At 41.2% G+C, this 12,717-nt stretch overlaps 1 protein-coding gene across 16 annotated transcripts in view; it reads left to right on the plus strand.

Annotated features, from left to right (window-relative positions):
- The window catches only part of inpp4b (inositol polyphosphate-4-phosphatase type II B), a 159,889-nt gene that overhangs the window by 124,437 nt on the left and 22,735 nt on the right, over positions 1-12,717 (plus strand). For 13 of the 16 annotated variants that reach the window (XM_042057490.1, XM_042057480.1, XM_042057536.1 and 10 more), the window contains 3 exons: positions 2-140; positions 4,790-4,965; positions 10,340-10,463. In XM_042057490.1, coding sequence (XP_041913424.1) covers positions 2-140; positions 4,790-4,965; positions 10,340-10,463 — 439 coding nt within the window. The remainder of the gene's footprint in view (position 1; positions 141-4,789; positions 4,966-10,339; positions 10,464-12,717) is intronic. The other 3 variants (XM_042057498.1, XM_042057508.1, XM_042057528.1) reach the window with 1 other exon arrangement.

A 12,717-nucleotide genomic window follows, 5' to 3' on the forward strand; every position in this document is an offset into this window, starting at 1 on the left:
GGACAGGGTGTGGGCAAATGTGGCCAAGAGTCTCAACTGTGTGATCGCCCTGGTGGACAAGCTGCAGGAGCAGGACAACAACAACCAGGAGTCCACACCAGACCAGGCGCTCGCTGACGTCATCACCTCACACAACCCCAGTATGTGTGCACCAGCCCGTCAGCGCACACACACACACACACACACAGAGAGAAACAGACACAGACAAAGACGCAAACACACACACACACACACACACACACAGAGAAACAGACACAGACAAAAACGCAAACACACACACACACACACACACACACACACACACACACACACACACACACACACAGACAAACAAACATACACAGACACACACAGACAGACAAACACACGCACAGACAAACACACACACACACACACACCTCACGCTGCCCTAGTAGTGAGGTGTGAAACACACAACTAGCTTTTAAATCCTTGGTCCAGCATTCTAAAAATGGGCTCTCCCCCAAGCGTTCTGTGTTAGCGTCTTTCATGGCAAAGCCACTTGACCTTCACGGCTGTTGGGCGTCAGTGGAGCATCAGAGACAGGGACTCCATCAGAGCGCCCCTCGCTGGGCGGATGACCCAGCAGGCCACTGCAACAGAGAGAGCCTGAAACTGATGGAGGTCCTCTGAAGAGCACCTCCACGGAGCACCATCTCTCTGAGTCAAGCTCATTACAGCACAGTTTCTGCACTTTGGTCGAGAAGTAAAGAGAAGGGCACTTTGTGTGTGTGTGTGTGTGTGTGTGTGTGTGTGTGTGTGTCTGTGTGTTTGTGGTGTGTGTCTGTGTGTGTGTGTGTGTGTGTGTGTGTGTGTGTGTGTGTGTGTGTGTGTGTGTGTGTCTGTGTGTTTGTGGTGTGTGTGTGTGAGTGTGTGTGTTTGTGGTGTGTGTGTGTGTGTGTGTGTGTGTGTGTGTGTGTATGTGTATCACTAGTGGTCTCTCCCATTTTCTCTCCTCTCTTTCACTCCTCCTTTCTCTTGCCATCTTTTTGTCTCCAGCCATCTGTCTCTGTCGACTTCCAGTCCCTTGTGTCTGTCCTGGCAGCGGAGTCTGTGTGCAGACACTCACAGAAATTAGAGAGCCCGCCATTCTTCCACACACAAGCCAGCCGTAAGATATGAGGGCATGCACACACTCCCACAGGTCAGGCATAAGGGAGGACAGAGAGAGAGAGAGGGAGGGAGGGAGGGAAAGAGAGAGAGAGGGAGAGAGGGGGGAGACAGAGAGAGAGGGGGGGGGGCAGAGAGCATACATAGCAGAGAAGTATAGCTTGAGAGATGACACATTTGTCAGCCTTTATCTTTCCACCTCCATAATTACCAGAGACCAGTGCACTGATAAGATCCAGATGTGTTAAGCCCATATATATACAGTCTACGGTTAAGCCTGACTGGACAGGTGGGAATGAAACGAGTTCAGGCGTGTGTGACCGCACACACAAATACGCACTCACACCAAGTAAAACATGTACCCAAACACACACACACACACACACACACACACAAATGTGTGTTTTCCTGGACACAAACCCACGAGGATCATTAAAGTGTAGTTTCACCAACTGGCAGGTCAGCATCACTTATTCAATTTTCCAAATGTGCACCGAAATGTGTCCAATACCCATGCCTTCCGACATTCTTCACCCTTTCGATGATGGAGCGCAAAAGTTTAACTATGGCCCACTCAATCTGTGACAAGGTAGGCTAGTTTAAGAAAGCATCATTCAAAGCAGTCAATACAATAGGCTACGTGATGTCCACTGAATTATTTAATTGTGCTTTTGACATTAAACGGGATATCCTAAACGTACGCATTTACACGGTCAGTTAGGCTATTCTCTGCCAAGCAAGGTCTCGGAGGCAGACGCTTAAATATTGCTCTTTTTTTAGTTATTACAGTTCTCTCCTCCTCGTAAGCCTCGAGGAGAACTTTGCTACCCCGCCTTAGAAAAATACGGTGCTCTTCGTTTCTCCGGTTTTACTCATGGTTTCGACTCTCAATAGATGATGCCTTTATAAGTTCGCCGTGAACGCGCACAACTCTAGGTTATCTAACACAGGGTTAATTGAACTAACTGGTAACCGGTGTTTTGGAACCGACAGCTCAGGTTTAGTCGCCACAGGTTCAGACAACCCAGAGGTTAAGTTTTATCTCAGTGTTTGTTAAACCTCCTTTCTGGAATACCCCTCTGATGTTCTTAGTCTCTCAGTTTTTCTCACTTTTCTTCTCACATGAGGACCCATCTAAAGACTGTGGTTTGATTTTGGTGGATTTAGTAGACACCACTGACCACTAGTGGCTGTAAGCGTGTATTACAGTCTGTCTGTTGACGCACAGTGTCTTTCCAGTTCCCACCAACCTCTTTTTAAGTCCACTGAGAGTTGCTTGCTTTAAATGTCAGCATTGTCCATGCAGGGACAGAGGCTTTAGAGGAGGTAGCAGAGAGATGCACCACAAGGCCAATACCATACACACACAGCAACACGGAGTGCCTAAAATCCACTAACTGTCTCAGCTTACCAATGCTCTGCCTGACTCAGTGACATCCTCAATGCATCATATATAGTGTATGCTGTATATGCATATGTGTTGAAAAACCACAGTATAAATGAATGTATACATTTCTTTTCACTGGTTTTATCATTAGTCATCCAATTTCAATTTCACTTATAGAGCGAAAACATTGCACATATATGACATTCAATTATATTCTAGTTAGTTTTCCATTGTTCATTGTAGACTTTTCTTATCATTTGTAAGTGTGGACGCTTTCATCGTTATTATGGTTATAGTTATCGTTCCTGGTGTGAACGACCCTTTACAATAAATCATTTGTGTCCTCTGCTTTGACAATCCTGAACAGAGACATAGCATAGTTTATGTGATTTATTGTGTGTATTTCATGTACTCTGTTTGTTATGTTTACATTTAATAGACAATTAAGTTTTCTTATCTTATTCGCATGGACAATTCTCAAGTTAAAAGGATCAGCATTTCTTGCTAAAATCATTCAAAAGTAAACTCAAGTCTAAGTCACTCACAAGTGTCATCTATAAGAGGCTACCGGAGGAGTTCTGGGATCTTTAGTCAAAATAGACGTGACTCTCCCTTCTCCAGCAATACATTTTTCTATGACCCTCCAATATTATAGGGAAAAGAGGCATGACCTTCCCCTACAATTTATTGATGCCTTCTGTACTGGTTTGCGCTTGGCAAAGATGTACAGATAGCCACGTTTTTTTTTTTTATAATATAATAAATTATAAAATTATAAAAATTATCTTCCTGCAAGTTACTCCTCTAGTAAACTAGTATTCACATGAAATAAAACAATACAACATTGAGACCATTCAACAAAGCACACTGGGTAATAACAAATTCAACACATGAACTGGTTGCTATGGACTCGTCAGTAGGCTTTGTATATTTTAGCATGTAATATTATAGGTAAAGCTGTCGAAGCTGAACATTATCCAAAACTACATTTCTCAGACAAGCGTCAATTTGGGAGCTTACATGGTACCACTCCTTTCTTCTCAAATGCCTTGAAAAGGCTGTTGTTTGCACAATTTCACAAATAATCGCCGGGACCGAAAGGATATTAAAAGAGTACATAATGGCACATTCACTCTAGAATCTTTGCTAGCGCCCTCTAGAGGACGTTCAGTCTCTCCACTCAGAAGCCACAGAGCGAGGCCTTTATTTTACCCCCCCTCCTAAATATAATTCACTGCTTGGCTGTTGTCTAGTATTAAAACTGGTATCCCATATTCAGGATTTAGTATGCAGTCCCGGAACCATTCTTTTTCAATTGTTTCTCGATTGTTTCTCTACAGTTCGAAGCCAAAATCCATATCCAAGACACACTTGTCTTCATAGTGTGCCAGCAACTCCTCAAACACTCACTGGACTACTTGTAAAAAATGTTGGGTGACCCTCCCCTTGACAAAAAATAGAAAAAAGACATGGCCCTCCCCTATTTTCCTCCAGTGGTCCATTCCATAAATACCGAACAGTCCCTAAACCATCTTAAAACAACACACATTTGATTTGTTCCTACCGCTGTGTTAAAACTTGTCCTGGAAGTTTTTACAACATGAGTGATAAACGAGCTTCCTCCTCTTTCATTTCAACTAATATTAACAATTGGACTTTGTGTTTACTGTCGCTGTACTTTCTTACCAATTTGCTCATACCACAAATAAGCCACAATGTGATAAGTTGCAGCTGTACACACACACACACACACACACACACACACACACACACACACACACACACACACACACACACACACACACACACACACACACACACACACACAATGGAGAAATTGAGAATCTTGAGAATCATCCCTCTGTATTTCTAATGATGTAATGCTGTTCTATTCCACTGAGCAGTGACCTCCTGCATTTTTGCCAATGTATTTATAGTTGTTTTTCTGTGATAAAAAGATAATTTGAAAGCTACACTATGCCATTCTTTTGTATGTTATGAGACATGTTTTTGGCATCATCTTCAAATGAACGCACCGGTTGTTCAGACTAACCATCTTGGTTACGCACTACGTAGTTCGGTGTTTCGGGTTGCAGCACACTGCCAAAATGTTTTATAAGTGCCAACTGGACTGTTGTTGGTATTTATTTCAGGTTAGTAGCTCAGTGTTAATGTACTAGTCAAAATACTCCAGAGAAAAGTGATCCTTCTCTCCATCTCTCCATTTGATTCTGTCTGTGGTTTTCTTTTGCTTCTCTTTCTATGTCTCTGCAGCAGGTGAGTGGCGTGAGCAGTTGTCTCCACTGGTGGCCTCCCTGAAGGAGTGTGTGACTGAGGTGGGCGACCGGGCTCAGAAATCCATGACCTTCGTCCTCCTGCAGGAGGCAGTGTGCAGCATCCCTCAGGGCCTCTTCCTCCAGCAGAGGCGTGACGTAGTGTTCAGTCAGGCGGTAGGTCAGATCCCCTCAAAGGAGTTGGCATGCAAGGCAGCCAGTGGGCTTTGCCTGCTTATGATCCACCTTTTTCCTGTTTGCTTTTTTCCTGTTAATGATTTGCAAATGCAAATATTCACTGCAGTTATATACTGTAGATACCACTGAGGGTAACACTCAGAGGGAACACTGTAGTTCTGTGTTGACCTTAAACATGTTTTATTTAATCCCTGACTGTACCTTGCTTAAACAGTAACACAGTCACACCTCAGACACAGTGAAATTCATACTACTGCTCACATTTGTCTCAGTGAAATAAATAGAAGGACCAAAAGAATAGCAAAGGAGTATTTTATGATGTTACGTTGAACTGGGTATTTTCTTAGGAGTTGAAATGAAGAAACATAAGAAAATGGTTGAAAAATATCAATGTTAAATTGAGCATAACTATGTTTAGGATAAATAGACAAAGAAGATATCTTATAAAGATCGAATAAATACATTGCCTAACAGGGCTTTACTGAGGCAGATAAAGATGACCCATATGTGTGAGAATTTGTATATCCTTTGCAGGTCAGTTACAGTACAGTACAGTAAATGGCAACTAGGGCTGTCACTTTACGTTCGAAAATCGATTGCACAATCGATTGGACCAAACAACACAAGTTTCGAAAACTAAAATAGGGAATCGATTTTAACCAAATATAAAATAATTCCGAAGTGCAGAAAGCATTGCGAACGCTAAAAAGAAAATTACCACCAATTTTACGCACCGGGAACAGCTGTTTCAATCAGCTGCTATGCTGCTCGTGTTTTGCCAAAAAATGGAGGACAACGCGATCAACCTGTGCGACATGTAGAGAGACGAGTGATGGGCCCTAATAACTTGAGGAGTTCGATGTGGAAGTACTTCGGATTTTTGGTATATCAAACTATGGAGAAGAACAAAGCGGTAGGCTACGCAAACTGTGCAATCGAGTTCTACAGTACGTAGGCGAAATTTGTTTGACATTTCTAATCGTAAACACAGACACAGCTAGGTTGAAGCATGCAGTCATGTCACTGATGTAATGGCAGTCCACTCGGCTTACTGGTTTTCGAGAATGTTGCACTTCTGTTTGTCATTGTGCACGAAACTTCACGCCAATAAATCATCAGAAATATTGCTGGCTTGCGTCTACAAGCGCCCTCTTTACGTTGGTCCTGCAGTTGTTTGTGGATTGGCCTATATTTGGCGTTGAAAATGGAAACGTCTTTAGACATAAAAAATCGATTTTACAATCGATTCAATGAACACTTTTGTGAAAAAATCCTGTTCGATTTTTGAGACATAAGTGACAGCCCTAATGGCAGCAGACCACAGTCATTAAGGGCATTTAACATCTGTAGTAAATTAGTAGCCACGGCAAGACCGTTCCATTCCATGCTCATGTGCCTGCTATTTTACTTTATTTTAGTTCAACTGTGTTCTTAGATTGCACTGAAAATAAACAGACAATGTTTAAAAGTTCATACCATGAACGGGTCCAGGCACCCACGGGGACCCAGGTTTGAGTCCGACCTGCGGTCATGTCCCAATCCCACTCCATCTCTCTCTCTCTCCCACTCACTTCCTGTCTGTCTTCCGCGTCCAGTCCAAATAAATGCAAAAAGCCCAGAAAATATACTTTAAAAAAAGTTGACCAATCTTAATGGAAAATTGTGTATGCCTTTGGGCCGTGGGAATCTCTGGATCAAGTTTCTTGAAAATCAGCCTAGTAACATAATCCTGCCTGCAGACAAACTTCACCAAAAACAACTTGGCATAGGAGGGTGAATATCACAGAAGAGTGCCATTCAGCCCTTACAATTGCCATAGATTACCTATAAAATACACCTATTTTCAGATAATAATGGAACAATATTCTGATTTATGACAGGGTGGACGATGATAGGGTGGACATTTTCACCTTAAGTTAAAGTTTTTTACTCACAACAAACTATCATTTGTTCACTATCTAGACTTGTTGTAGAAGAGACTTTGATATAGTTATACCTGCATATTATGAAATATTGTGATTGTGATTGTAATATTATTTGGATCCCCATTAGCTGATGCAGAAAACGTCAGCTACTCTTCCTGGGGTCCACACACAACATATAACAAACAAGAAACCAACATACAAGACAACAGATATAAAAGCAGGAAAAGAATAGATACTTTTCCTGGGGTCCACACACTACATATAACAAACAAAACATCAACATGCAAGACAACAGATATGAAAACAAACAAAAGAAAGACAGGAAAAGAATGAATCACTAAACCATCAACAAACAAAAACGAAACACACAAAAACACACAAAAAGACAACATAAACAAAAGATAAGATGACAAAAAAGGAAAAGAATAAATGAGTAAACAAAAGTAAAATTCAGTAGTACATACTAGGATTCAGTGCAATCAGCCACGAGGTGTCGCTTTACTTGTTTTTTGAACCTAGCTTTATTCTGAATTTTTGATATCTGATCTGGAAGGGAGTTCCATTCAACCATAGCTCTACATAGTACTGTGCGTTGCTTTGAGTTTGTTTTGATTGTTGGAATTGTGTAGTTACCATTAGTGGCATGTCTGGTAGGGTATGTGTGCACATTAGAGCTAAGTGTGAGCTGCCTAAACAAACAGTCGGGTTTGTTTAATGTATTAATGTTTTTTTATGAAAGAAAGAAGGGATGCTTTCAACTTCACATCAACTGTTAGCCAGGAGAGTTGGTCATGCATGTTATTTATGTTGACTCTCTGAGTGGATTTAAGGGCAAGCCTAGCTGCTCTATTTTGTACCCGTTGAAGCTTCCCTAGATTCATTTTTGTGGTACCTGACCAGATCACCAAGCAGTAGTCTAGGTGTGACAGTACAAGGGTGTGCAGGACCTGTATGGTCAGATGAGGTGTTAAAAAAGAAGAGCATCTTTTGACTACAGATACAGTATATTCCTCCCCATCTTTTGTGCCAGTAAATCTATATGTCTTGACCATGATAATTTACAGTCTAAAGTTACCCCCAGAAGCTTTGTTTTTTGTACTTGCTCAACAGCAACGTTGTTCAGTACCAGATTCAGCTGGGGTTTAGAGCTTAATGAGTGTTTTGTTCCAAATGCAATGCTCTTGGTTTTCGATATGTTCAGGACAAGTTTGTTATCAGAGATCCATGTGAAAACCTCCTGCAACTCTTTGTTGAGGGCTGATGTGATTTCCTCAACTGTTTGTGCAGACATATAGAGTGTTATATCATCTGCATACATAGGCACACAGGCTTTTTTACAAACAAGTGGGAGATCATTTGTAAAAATGGAGAAGAGCAGTGGTCCTAGTGAAGAGCCCTGCGGAATCCCACATTGTAAATGCCGTGCCTTTGAGAGACTTTTTGGTTAGGTAACTTTCGATCCATGCTATGACAGATGGAGTAAAGCCATAACACTTAAGTTTCTTCAATAGTAATCTGTGATCGATCACAAAGGCAGCACTAAAGTCTAATAGTACTGCTCCTACAATATTCTGTAATTTGTATTCAAATCACTTCCAGCATATTTGGTCCCGATAGGGTGGACATGTTAAGCTTGGGCTTAGCAAGTAAGCATACTTATACGAAGAAGATTTGTCAGTAAGAAGGTCAACTACTCTCTAACTTCTGCAAGCGAAGTTCCCATCACTGAAGAGAAAAAATAAACTGTTGTCCTGATCTTACTAGAGAGGATGGATTTTTCTTAATGGGGCAAATTTCCCAATGCAGTAAAGGGACCCTATGCAGTTTTGGCAATATCTTCTCTGTTTTCTCGCTTTTTGCTCACAGTTTTTCTGCAGAATGTCTGAGAAACTCCATCGCTACCTTGTTCTAGCCGGTGCCTGGCATGTATGTTTGTAGTGCAGTAAAGCAATTTGTTACCTCGCGAGACCGCAAGACTTTCTGACTCTGAGGCCGGTAGCCCGCCGGCCCAAAGTTGGCCACCATTCACCCCAGAAAAAGTCATATAACTATTCCAATGACTCCGAAGCTGTTTAGTTAAAGGAACCGTATGTAAGAAAAATATTTCAATTAATCATAAAATGGCCCTGATATGTCACTAGACATTAAGAAATCATGTTCATTTCAAATACTTATATCACTGACAACAGTAGTCCGGCCAGGATATTGTCATTTAAAAAGTGAAGTTGCAGCCCTCAACTGATGTTGATGTTGTGTTTTGTCATGTCATGTTGTGTTTTGGCCTGATGCGCCACCCTCCACCTATCTACTAATCACGAAGTCAGTAGTGTTTCGCCATCAGGGTTGGCAACCTCGAGTCAGGGGGGAGGGGGAGGGAATACATCGCTCTTCAGTATTTTGAAAGTGATTGCAGTACCAGTTTTGGCCACAATCTTACATATGGTTCCTTTAAGGTAAATTAAGGTAAACAAACTGCATAGTTCCCCTTTAACATGCAGATCAGCTGGTGCTGGGCCCGCTCTCTTGTGATACCACATTGTACCAAGTGTGGCCACTGTTTTAAATACAGTGCAACTAATTAGAAGAGTGCCTTGTAGCTGTGTTCACCTGTGACAACTCCAAGCCTACAGACTTCCACATAGTTCCTTTAAACTAGAGTGAGGTCACCTGACACCGCCACTGCCTTGTTGCATCATCCCCTGCTGATGCCCCGCAAGGAGTTTCAGACACTTTGCTACATGCTTTCACTATTTGTTTGTCTGTTTTATCTTGCTGCAGATTCAGAGCCTGAACTTGTTAAACATGCTTTAGGAAACTAAACTTGTTGAACATGCTTTTTCTAAGGCACACACACACAATCATAGTGGCAAACATCAACAACTTTTAAACTATCTACATTTCATTTTTAGACTTTCAACATTCATGAAACTATGTGTATCAACATCCATTAAACTATATGTCTATTAACAACTTTTAAACTATCTACATTCAACTTTTATACTGTCTACTTCTAAACTATCAACTTTTATTAAGCTATGCTATGTCTGTCCTAGCTTTATTTTCATGCACTCGTAATTCCCTGGAATTACATTCTCTAGTTACATAATATTATTCATGTTGCAAATTAATTTAACCATAGCCAGGAAGGAGTTTTCCTTGGTAGTTAGCTTTTGAGGTAAACATCATGGACATTGATCAAAATAATTATCCAAGACCTTGGTGGAAGTTTGTCAACTGGTAGAAACCACAAAATGTTTGTAGTTTGAATTCAAAGATTGTATCATACATGTCCAGAAACCACTAATGGTGCTGTGTCTAGTTGCTGGTTTGTGTAAGCACGATGTTTTATGTGAATGTGTGTGTGTGTGTGTCTGTGTGTGCGTGTGTGCACACGCCCGCTTACATATTCTTGGGTTTTCTTCCTCCAGTTGTCAGCGTTGGCGTGTGGCTTTGTGATGCGGCTCTATGCGGGGCTGGAGGACAAGGGCTTCCTGCAGCAGCTGCACCTGGTAGGCCTGGTGGCCCAGTTCGAGAGCCTGCTCAGCACTTACAGTAAGTACCCCTTAGACCCACAGACAGGTCAACACAAGCTCGCTCACTTGCTGCCACAGGAGTATTGGGGCAAGCCTTTGTTTCACTCATCAAATACAGTATATACTTAATATACAGCTGCTATTCAAGTCAAGTCAAATTTAAAAACAACAGAGTTGGCCCAAAGTGCTTCACAATTTGTGAGATTAGACATGACACAATAAGATAAAAGAAAAAACCAAAACTGGGTCTGCCCTACCTTCCTTTTGGGCGTGCGGTGCAGGGGGGGTGGCGACGGATCAGAACCCAAATCAATGGTTCTGTGTCATCCTTGTGGGGCTACATGCCCATCAAGGTTCAGCCCGGCATTTTAGTGTCTTGGGAATCATTGACACAAAATTACTAGAAATAAATAAATAAATCCGAAAGGAAACAAAATCTGGCTAATCCTATATGACCGCTGCTTCGCTAGCGAGGCGGTCATAATAATTTAAGGTCAAATGAGGTTAAAAAAGAAATAAAACTTTGTTAAAAACCAAGAAAGTAAAAAAATACATAAAAGAAGTTAAGAATACATAGAAATAAAATAAATTCAACCTCAATAGAACCTCTAGTGGGACAAAATCTGATGTGCAATGGGAAACTATTCCAGAGTTTGGAAGCAGTAACAGAAAAGGGTTTCAAGTGTGAATGTGGTACTGAGAGGAGCAGTTGTGAGGATGACCTGTGTGACCAGACAAGCTATTGCTATAGAAACTTGAGTAGTAAGAAAATAGGCCATTCCATTGACACTCCAAACAGGACATTACTTGTGCACTGTGGAAGTCGGAACGCCTCAGACAGGAATGCACTCAAGCTGCCTCGATCTTGGATGAATTTCTTTGAACTTGAATTTCCCCTTAGGGATCAATAACAGGCGCGCGGGAACCTATTTTTGACCAGGGGTGCTGAATAGCAAAAATAATGGATGTTCGATGAACATCCAACACCCCCCCCCCCCCCCCTGGACATGTTTAGGATTTTGACTGCTAAATACGTCATTTTAGTGCGGTGTGCGGGTGATAGCGAGAAGTTTTAGAAAAGTCCTGGGCTCCCACCCTAACCCCCACAGAAGCGCACTTGACATTGTTAGCCTATTTCAGTATAGCTAAGGAAAATTACTTTTCTGATCGTCAAAACCACACCAGAGATGCTTTAAAAATATAGGCTAATAATCAGGCTGCAATGATCTCGCAAATAATTTCTGAATAGCCTAAAGTGTGTCGTCTCCACAGCAAGTATGTGTCCTAATAATTTCTATCTTAGCGACTAGGATAGTGAAATGATTTCACTAGCTATGCATTTATTATTTTTGCAAAACTGTAAAACACACTTAAAGTTTCTTTCAGCTTATCCATGTTTTTTTGAACGTGTAAATCGCATAGCATATGTAGGCCTATATCAACCGTAGGCCTACACACTTGATCGCTATCACATAGATGAAACCACGCTATGGTTCTTACAGTAACTGACTCACGTTCACGTTGATCTCTGTAACTGTTAATTTTTAGTAGCCTATATTCGAACCTATCCATAACCATTTTTTGCTATTTGACTCCTCATTTCACATACAAAAATATAAATAATGTCAGACAGCGAATTAGTAATTATTTAAAAATATATATATAATATCTTTTTTAAATCTATCTCCTGCCAACAGGGGGTGCTGCAGCACCCTCAGCACCCCCCTTCCCGCGCCCTTGATCCATAAAGTATCTATCTATCTGCATGTAACTATTGGTGCCAACTTACTGTTGCAGACACAGCATGTAATGACTGGATCAGCAGCAGAGAGAGCATAAATGTCTGAGTGTCTTGAAAAGCGCTATACAAATTAAATGTAGTAGTAGTAGTAGTAGTGTAGTAGTAGTAGTAGTAGTCATAGTAGTAGTAGTATATTATATGACAGTCATGACATAATGTTATTCAGCTACACAAGTCTGGCAAGTAATAGTCACTCGGTATACAGTCAGTCACTCAACAAATGGGAAATGGTCTTGCTGGATGTAACCAGATGGCATTTTGTCATTTCTATATAATTAATGGCAGTTAATTCTGCTGAAATTAAAACATAATACAAGGAGTCATCTGACTGGAACTCGAATTAATTAGAGACCATCAAGATAGCAAACTGATGTGAGATGGAAATTATTCCCCAGAATAAATAAAGTATCTATCTATCTATCTATCTATCTATCTATCTGTAGCCTGCAGGCTGCATGACTTAATATGTGAA

This window comes from Alosa sapidissima, chromosome 1 (genome assembly GCF_018492685.1).
Source record: "Alosa sapidissima isolate fAloSap1 chromosome 1, fAloSap1.pri, whole genome shotgun sequence".
Classification (NCBI taxonomy): Eukaryota; Metazoa; Chordata; class Actinopteri; order Clupeiformes; family Clupeidae; genus Alosa; species Alosa sapidissima.